General features: G+C 40.6%; 1 protein-coding gene across 2 annotated transcripts; it reads left to right on the plus strand.

Moving 5' to 3' along the window:
* Positions 1 to 615: 615 nt before the first annotated feature.
* Positions 616 to 9,612, plus strand: DDIT4L (DNA damage inducible transcript 4 like). 2 transcript variants are annotated; one of them, XM_070756687.1, is made up of 3 exons: positions 616 to 858; positions 3,309 to 3,496; positions 6,608 to 9,612. In XM_070756687.1, the coding sequence occupies exons 2-3, from the start codon at positions 3,406 to 3,408 to the stop codon at positions 7,090 to 7,092; spliced, it is 576 nt and encodes a 191-aa protein (XP_070612788.1). In that variant the 5' UTR covers positions 616 to 858; positions 3,309 to 3,405; the 3' UTR covers positions 7,093 to 9,612. The 2 variants fall into 2 exon arrangements, with proteins under 2 accessions (XP_070612788.1, XP_070612787.1); XM_070756686.1 differs by having other exon boundaries at positions 617 to 858; positions 3,363 to 3,496.
* Positions 9,613 to 10,142: the final 530 nt, after the last annotated feature.

The following is a 10,142-nucleotide window of genomic DNA, read 5'->3' on the forward strand; positions in this document are numbered from 1 at the left end:
TCGGCGGCGTTATAAACCTATTTTATTCTGCGGAGTCCTCGCTGCTTCTCTGACCTTGATCCGTTTGCTTACAGACGTTTGGTTACCCCGACCTTAGGTAACGTCTGTAAACCATCAACCAAGGCCAAGAGAACGCACCAAAGGACTCCACGGTGCAACCCGTGAGTTGCAAATATTCTTCAGCTGCCATTGAGGAGAAACACCGGTTAAACATCTGACCCAAGAAGTTTAACCGCTTCGGGAAAACTGCACCCGGGGAACCTAGAAGCCCCCGCCGGCCGCCCACTTAAACTTTCCCCGGCCATTTCAAGGACGCGCCGAACGAAAATGGAGCCCAAAAGAAACGGCTCCGAATGGGCCAAAACGCCTCAGCAGAAGGGACCCGGGTGAACTTTGAGTGCCCCTTTCTTCTCCCACCCGGCAACCTCTGATTTTACTGACGTTCCCGTCAGCCAATCAAAGCCGCCCGATTCTGTCCCCCCCCTCCCCTTTCTCTTCTTTCCCATTCAAACCTCCTGGCTCTGCTAGCCCACCGTCCGCCCTCAAAGAAAAAGCAGCGACCAATGAGAAGAGAGAGCTTGGTTGCCAAATGAGGGGCGTGGTGGGGGAGTAGCAGAAGGACCCTGATGAGGAGGGTGGGGCCGAGCCGTGGCGGAGGGAGAGCGAGCGGGCTACGGTCTATAAATGTCTAAGCAAGCATTTAAAAAGGACAGGAAGGTCCATTCTAGACGTCCGTCTCTATCATTATTCTCTGTCTTTCTTTCTCTCTATCTCTGTTTCTCGCTTTATTTCTTTCAATAAGTGCTTTCTGATGACACGGGAGTCCTAACAAAGTTTCCCTCCTTTCTTTTATTGCAGGTAAGAGTTTGCGCTGAAGATTGTCTCAATAAGCCACAGCTATTTTATTTTATTTTATGTTAGTTAATTATGTTAGTTAGTTAGTTAAGGTTAGTTAGTTACTCAAGTACATATTGGAGGTATGTAAAGATATACTAACATTCATATACATTATACTAGTAACAAGAAAAAATAAGGAGAAACATTAAATATAATAATATTCATATGCATGGTACTAGTAGAAAAAAAATAGGACAGGAAGGAAGCCTTACTGACCTTAATAACTATTTTCCATTTCCTTTTAAAGATTTTTTTAATTATTATTTTAATTTTTTTGCATTGAAACTCAAAAGAGTTTTGCTGGAATATTTTACCACTTAGGGTGGACTTGCCCAGAAGCAAATTATATACTGGAACAGGGTAGTTATCTGGCTAAAAGAAATGATAAAGGATGAAATTGAGAAAAAAAAACACCCCAGTTATTTTTACTGGGTATTTTTGTTTGTATATATTGTCCAAAGCAGCTGAGGGTAGAACAAAAGAGCAATGGGTGGAAACTAAACTAGGAAAGAAGTAACTTAGAAACTAAGGAGAAATTTCCTGACAGTCAGAACAATTAATCAGTGGAAGAGCTTGCCTTGTTTTTCAGCAAATGTTGGATCTGCTCAAAATCTCTCTGAAGTATTTATTTATTTGTTTGTTTGTTTGTTTGTTTGTTTTATTTTGCCCAATACACAATACATATTGAAGAGAATAGACATGTAGTATTATATATAAAGAAAAGGAGAGAAGAAAAGATATAAAAATAGAGGAGAAGATATATGAAAGGAAGAAAAGATATATGAGATAAAGGAGAGACAAGTAGCGTAAGGTTTCCTGCCTAAGCAGGGGGTTGGACTAGAAGACCTCCAAGGTCCCTTCCAACTCTGTTGTTATATATATGCCACCCTTCTCAACTAACTTAGGGCGGCCTACAACAGAAAATTTCCTTATAAAAAGGAAATTCAGTACTTGATTATTCATATCTTGACAGCGGCAAGAATAGTTCATGCACAATAGTGGAAAATGAAACATCGAAAGGGAGAACGATGTTTTTTTTTAAAAAAAAAATATAGATTGCGCAGAAATGGACATTCTCCCAAGGAAACTGAAAGGAAAAGAGGATTTATTTATTTATTTATTTTGTCCAATACACAATGAGGGTTTTAGTGGGTATATAGCTATATACACATAGTAAAATACATGATAAAGGTTATAGAGGAGATACTCAGTAAAATATATCTAAGAAAGAATAGAAAAGAAGATATAGTAATAGAACACATCAATGAAAGAATAGAAGAAGAGAGATAGGAATAGAAGAAAGGTATAGGATTCTGACTATTACAAAATGCGAGACAAATTTTATAATGGGTTAAAAGAAAAGAAACGATAAATGAAGCAAAACTTCATTTTGCAGGGATATTCTTTAAGAATAGTATAATTTTATCTATAGTGTAAACAAAGAATGTGCAATCATAAAGATAGCAATATATAAATCTACATATCCCTGATAAGAACTTTGGATACAAATGGCATTGTAAATAATCCAAATGTTTGCTATACATCTGTCAATGTTGTGTGTGTACTAATTAAATATTTTTTAAAAAATAAACACAAAGACGTTTTAGAATGTTCTTCGCTCCCATGAAATTTTAGCAGGGGTTTGTGAATGGATTTTAAAACAGTTAATCCCTTTGACCCAATATTCGTGGGGTGTAATAATTCATTTATCCAGGAGTAGTAGCCCTTATAAAAACTGATGGGATTTATTCTTGGTAGATGTCTGTGGCTGAGCAGGTGTTGGCCAGTAGATGATCCAAGTTGATCCTGAAAAATTGGTATTTCCTCTGGGGTTTTTTCCCCTTGGGTGGGGGCAGACTGTCAAGTAATTTCACAGCTTTTTGGCTAGATTGGGAAAATGGGGAAAAAAAATTTAGAATTGGGCATGTCTGTATCCTTGCCAAGAACATTGCAAGGGTTCCTGCTACTCTTTCATAGTTTCCACTTGTCTTATTTTTTATTTTTTAATTTATTTAATTTATTTATTTTGTCCAATACATAATACACATTGAAGAGAATAGATATGTAGTAATATAAATAAAGAAAAGAACAGAAGAAAAGATATAAAAGTATAGGAGAACATATTTGAAAGGAAGAAAAGATAAATGAGATAAGGAGAGACAATTGGACAGGGGACGGAAGGCACACTGGTGCACTTATGCACGCCCCTTACTGACCTCTAAGGAACCTGGAGAGGTCAATCGTGGATAGTCTAAGGGGAAAATGTTGGGGATTAGGGGTTGAACACTACTGAGTCAGGTAATCAGTTCCACGCTTCAACAACTCGGTTGCTGAAGTCATATTTTTTACAGTCAAGTTTGGAGCAGTAAATATTAAGTTTGAATCTGTTGCGTGCTCTTGTGTTGTTGTAGTTGAAGCTGAAGTAGTACGACCTCTCAGTCAATCAGATTTGCTTCCTCACACAGTAGTCAGAATTGTCAGGCGCAGCAGAGGACCTGTGGATGGTGAATGCACTTCTTCAGAATGGTTGCAACCAACAACTTAAATAATAAAAACTCTGAACTGATACAGCAGCGATTTCAGCAGGCATCCTTCACAGGTAAGTGTTCTGTCGGGCTCTCTGGTAGACTCCCCCCAAAAATTCACAGGTACAAATTTCAGACACACACACGTTTAAAAATTCAAAACAATGTTCTTTATAATGAAAATTCACTTAAACCAAGCCCTCTTTTGGTATAGCAAAGAGCACTCGTCTCCAAACAAACTGGTAATTTGTACAAGTTGCTTATCAGTTCTTAGATACTTAGATTGCAGCTGTGAGGCAATCCACAGTCCTTCTTCTTTCACAAAGTGAAACACACTTTGCTCTGGTTTAGTTTCAAAGCGGGGAAAAATCAGCACACAAAGGTCAAAGTCAACAAGGCAGGCACGAAACACAACGATCAGATAATCCACAATGGCCAAACCCACAGGCTGCTCTTTATAGCAGCCTCACTAATGACCACAGCCCCACCCAACCACAGGTGGCCTCATTTTCTTTGATAATAATCTCTCAGTTGTTGTTGCCTATGCATCGCTCTCCGCATGCGTGGCTGTAGATTGGTAAATATTAGATTTGTCGCTTTGTACTGTTTTTGCCATTGTTGTGAGCCGCCCCGAGTCTGCGGAGAGGGGCGGCATATAAATCCAATAAATCTAATCTAATCTTATCAACTTCATCGAGGGATGCACCAATGTCCAGGACTCTCTTAATTTAGCAAAGTAAACAAGTTGATTCTTTTTTTGGCATGCGGCGTGGAACAACATGGCTCTGTTCTTGACAGCCTGCCAAAATTGTAATCTTTAGAAAAAAACATAGTTGGATCTCCTATATTTTTTTTAATGAGTCTATTGTGCTGCGTGTGTGTTTTTCTGCACTTTATGTTCCATCTGGCAAGCTGTCTGTCCTTTCTGTGGCATTCTGGCTTTAGTCTGATGACCCACAGCTGCTTGCGATGGTATGTTTGTGCATATGATACTTGGAATGAACTTAAATACAATACAGTGTTCCCTCGATTTTCGCGGGGGATGCGTTCTGAGACGGCCCGCGAAAGTCAAATTTCCACAAAGTAGGGATGCGGAAGTAAATACACCATTTTGGGCTATGAACAGTATCACAAGCCATCCCTTAACACTTTAAACCCCTAAATTACCATTTCCCATTCAGTTAACAACCATTTACAGTGTTCCCTCAATTTTCGCGGGGGATGCGTTCCGAGACCACCCGCGAAAGTCGAATTTCCGCGAAGTAGAGATGCAGAAGTAAATACACTATTTTTGGCTTTTAACAGTATCACAAGCCTTCCCTTCACACTTTAAACCCCTAAATTACAATTTCCGATCCCCTTAGCAACCATTTAGATTATTACTCACCATGTTTATTTATTAAAGTTTATTTTAAAAAATATTTATTAAAGGTGGACGAAAGTTTGGTGATGACATATGACATCATCGGGCAGGAAAAACTGTGGTATAGGGGGGGGGAAACCGCGAAGTATTTTTTAATTAATATTTTTGAAAAACCGTGGTATAGACTTTTCGCGAAGTTCAAACCCGCAAAAATCGAGGGAACACTGTACTCACCATTATTACTGGTACTTACCATTGAATAAGGCACTTAGTGATCCTGATATTTATAAACATAATTATTTATTAACAATAATTTTTTTTTTGCGATAACAATGCTGATTGGCTGAGATTTTGGCCAATCAGCAATGGCAGACAAAAGTTTGGCGATGATGTATGACATTATCATCGGGCGGGAAAAACCATGGTATAGAAAAAAACCCACGAAGTATTTTTTTAATTAATATTTTTTGAAAACCCGTGGTATAGGCTATTCGCGAAGTTCGAAACCGCGAAAATCGAGGGAACACTGTACACCATTTTTGGCTATGGACAGTATCACAAGCCATCCCTTAACACTTTAAACCCCTAAATTACCATTTCCCATTCCCTTAACAACCATTTACTCACCATTATTACTGGTACTCACCATTCAATAAGACACTTAGTGATCCTGATATTTATAAACATAATTATTTATTAACAATAATTATTTTTTGCGATAACAATGCTGATTGGCCGAGATTTCGGCAGATGATGACTTATGACTTATGACATCATCGGGCAGGAAAAACCATGATATAGAAAAACCCCCGTGAAGTATTTTTTAATTAATATTTTTTTTAAAAACGTGGTAGTATAGGCTATTCGCAAAGTTCGAACCCGCAAAAATCGAGGGAACACTGTACACCATTTTTGGCTATGAACAGTATCACAAGCCTTCTCTTAACACTTTAAACCCCTAAATTACCATTTCCCATTCCCTTAACAACCATTATTACTGGTACTCACCACTGAATAAGACACTTAGTGATCCTGATATTTATAAACATAATTATTTATTAACAACAATTATTTTTTTGCGATAACAATGCTGATTGGCCAAGATTTTGGCGATGACGTATGATGTCATCGGGCGGGAAAAACCATGGTATAGAAAAAACCCCGCGAAGTATTTTTAAATTAATATTTTTTTAAAAAATGTGGTATTCACAAAGTTCGAACCCGCGAAAATTGAGGGAACTCTGTAGTTGGATGCTAGAAGTTGGATGGCATCGGACCAGAATACCTCCGGGACCGCCTTCTGCCACACGAATCCCAGCGACAAGTTAGGTCCCACAGAGTTGGCCTTCTCCGGGTCCCATCGACTAAACAATGTCGTTTGGCGGGACCCAGGAGAAGAGCCTTCTCTGTGGCGGCCCCGACCCTCTGGAACCAGCTCTCCCCGGAGATTAGAACTGCCCCCACCCTCCTTGCCTTTCGTAAAGTTCTTAAGACCTATCTCTGCCGTCAGGCATGGGGGAACTGACACATTTCCCCCGGGCCTATACAGTTTATACATGGAATGTTTGTGTATGTGTTTGCTTTTAATAATGGGGTTTTTAGTGTTTTTTAAATTATTAGATTTGTTCTTACATTGTTCTTGTTATTGTTGTGAGCCACCCCGAGTCTACGGAGAGGGGCGGCATACAAATCTAATAAATAATAATAATAATAATAATAATAATAATAATAATAATAATAATAATAATAATAATAGAAGTGGTGGGTGGCTAGTTTCTTGATGGGGAGGACCTCTTCTAATTTTTTGACTTTTCCTCCGCAGACTTTGACTATTGGGATTTTATAGCGCCTGAACCCAACTTTAACGAGATGGTGTTCGAGGAACGGACGTGCCAGGATCTAATTAGACTGCTGGAGAACTCCCTCTCTAAATCAAAACAGACTAGACTGCATTGCTCAAGGGTCCTAATCCCTGAGAAGTTAACCCGGAGGATAGCTCAAGATGTCTTGCGCCTCTCCGCCACGGAGCCTTGTGGTTTACGGGGCTGCGTTATTCACGTCAACTTGGAAACTGGAAATGTCTGTAAAAGGCTGGATAAGATTGTTTTTGAGCCCAGCATCACTCCTACTTTCGAACTGACACTGGTGTTCAAGCAGGACCATTGCTCATGGCCTAGCTTCAGAAGTTTATTCCCCAGAGTGTGTTTTTCTTCTAGCTATAAACAGACCCTGATCCTGAGCCCTGGGTTTCGCCTCATTAAGAAAAAATTATACTCCTTGATTGGGACCGTGGTTGAAGAATGCTGAAAAATGCACTGGAAAGTATGTTGTAAAAGAGAGCGGAGCTTATAGCTCTTAAAACTAGATATTTGCACAATAAGCCATTGATGGTCCGACAACTATCTGGTGCTATGTAAAATAAGGAGTTTAGCTCCTTGATACTTGAAACATTCCTTGGTTAGCAAAGATATAGCAAGCCCCAAAGCCATCCGGATTGCTATTTATTGCTAGCAGTTGAACTAAATGGTTTGGCATTCTTTGATATTTATTTTTTAAGATGAGCTTCCTGGATTCGCATTGTTTTTAATCCAAATTGGGGGGAAATTTTCACGAGCTTTCAAGAAACAAACTAGTCTCTAGAACTCTATATCAAAAAGGTAGATGCATTTAATTATAATAAAAGACAGAGAGAGGACATTAGATAATTATGAGAGATTTTGAAGCTGTTGTTGCTTTTTCTTCAAGACCATCTTCTTAACCAACAACATTTGTCATTATTCTATCACATTCAGAAAAGCCTTACCTTGGCTTCCTGCAACCTGGTATCTTATTGATGTTATTGCCTCTACAACTATTGGCATACTCATCTAGCATGACCTAAAGGCTTTAAATTTTAAGTCCCAATATTTGTAAGGAGCGCCATATTGAAGAAAGTCTTCTTACCTTTCATGAGTGACTTGGCTTTCATGCTAACAGATTTGCAGGGAGCTAGCTTACCCAAATAATCATGAATAAATTGCAATAGAGTTCTATATTCTAGATCCCCAGCTAACTTCTCTCCATGTCAATAAACATAGAAATTTAATACCTACTATTGACCTTTTAGGAAAATTTGCAAACATTGGGAAAGGTGAGATCTATGCTTCGAACAGGGGTCTTCAAAACGTGGCAACTTTAAGACTTGTGGACTTCAACTCCCAGAATTCTGTGCTGGCTGGAGAATTCTGGGAGTTGAAGTCCACAAGTCTTAAAGTTGCCACGTTTTGAAGACTTCTGAGTTAGAATAATATATTTCATAGCATTCTAAAAGAAAAAGTGTCTTCTTCCCCAGAATACCTCAGTGTACCCCAGACTCTAAATGATACAAGCAGAAAGAAATGAGGAAAGGAAGATGAAAACGGGCCACTTAATTATTATTTTTGTTTTTCTGTAGTAGATCTTGCATCTTGCCTTGTATGCAGGGCAGGAGAAAGGATGCCCTGTTTCCCCGATAGTAAGACACCCCCGATTGTAAGACGTATCGGGGGTTTCAGGGGGGTCGGCTAATATAAGCCGTACCCCGAAAGTAAGACATATGTCTTACTTTTGGGGAAACACGGGGATATTGCCGGGGGGGAGCCCGATGACGTCGCTTCCAAGCTCCCCACGCGCCCCTCGCCTTCGCCGCGGCGCGGCGCCACCGCCTCTTCCCTGGCTTGGCAAAGCGAAGGACGGCGCTGGTCCGAAGCGAGCCGAGCGGGCGGCGGCTTGCAGCGAAGGCGCTCGTCCCAGCAACCGAGTCCTGCCGAGGCTCGGCTGCAAGCGGCCAGCGAGGCCGACCAGCTCCGAGGCGAGCGGCCGGAGCTGCGCCCTCCTTCGCCCGCCTCCTTTCCGGCAGGCAGGTGGGGCTGCCCAACTGCGCAGAGCTGCTCCTCCCCTCCAGACACACGCTTCCCCAACACGCGTCTGTGGCTCCACGCGTGCACGCCGCTTGGAGCCCTGAGGTTGAACTTGGAAAAGGGCTCACGAGGCTCCTGTCCCGCGGCTGCCCTTCTGGACTCTGGGGAGATGCCTTCGGGAACGCGACCCTTTCAATTTTTTTCCAATGTAAGACATACCCCGAAAGTAAGACGTAGTGGGGCTTTTGGGGGTAAAAAGAAAGTAAGACACTGTCTTACTTCCGGGGAAACACGGTAGATAGATAAATCAAACTAACTGATGTAAAGCACTCTTTTTACATGCTTTAAATTACAATAAACATATGTAAGGGTTATTTTTTTGCTCTGTTGAATTCAATATGTGAGGGATAAAAACTAATGTAGTCCAATGCATGTGTTTTGGGGAAGGGGCGCCTCTTAAGGTGCAGAAGGTTATGAATTATATTTAGCTGACTTTAAACTTGAAAGTTGTGCACTTGTCTCTGTGGGTCAACTGGGACTATCCTGGCCTTAGATCTTCATAAACTGGTCTTTCATCTTCTGTGTTATAGCCCATCTACAGCATGGGTTCTCCTTGCCTCTGGATTCATCAAGATTAGGAGACCTTCCTTAGCAAACTCAGGAAACAGATAAAGGCACGGAATAATAAAAATGACAGCTGTGGCAGCAAAAAAAAATATCTGTTTTTTGTAACATCAGAAGTCCAATGTTTTAAATGTTTCTGATATTGTTATCACCGCTTTATAAGTTTGTACATATGTTCTGAATTGCACTGATGCCGTAAGTTCCTTTATTGTTCTGGAGTTAGGAAATGTGTTTTTTTCTTTCTTACTCCTGCCATAGCAATGTTCTTAAATGTGGTACTTATGTATGTATCGTTCCTCTATAAATAAAAAAATATGTACTTTAATTCCCAGCACTCGGGCTATCATTGAAAGCATAAAGATAGTTTATCTGGTATTTTTTCATAAAAGCAGCATATAAATGCAGCAATTTTCTATAACTGATTCCGCACGAGGTCATTTTCAGATAAATACCCTGTTTCCCTGAAAATAAGACGTACCCCGAAAGTAAGGCATGTTAGAGGTTTTGCAGAATTTGCTAATATAAGGCACCCCCAAAAAATAAGGCGTAGTCAAGTTTACATACGGTACGGTGGAAAAACATACGGTACCATTCAAAGCTGTTCATAGCGGTACCGTAATAATGTGGCGTCCCCTGCTGGCCCCTTCCATCGCTTTGTACCGTCCAGTACAGCAGACACAGTCTGCTGCTGTCTCACCGCCATTACAGTCTCCACTACAGTGCGTAGACTGTAGTTCCTCTGGTGGCCGGAAGCTGAAATAGCGGGAGTATACTGTTGTACCATATAAGTGCCGTCGTTTGTGTGTGTGGGTGCCATACTGACAGGTACTGTACCATAATCAGTGTACCGTACGG

Source organism: Erythrolamprus reginae, chromosome 7, assembly GCF_031021105.1.
Source record: "Erythrolamprus reginae isolate rEryReg1 chromosome 7, rEryReg1.hap1, whole genome shotgun sequence".
Classification (NCBI taxonomy): Eukaryota; Metazoa; Chordata; class Lepidosauria; order Squamata; family Dipsadidae; genus Erythrolamprus; species Erythrolamprus reginae.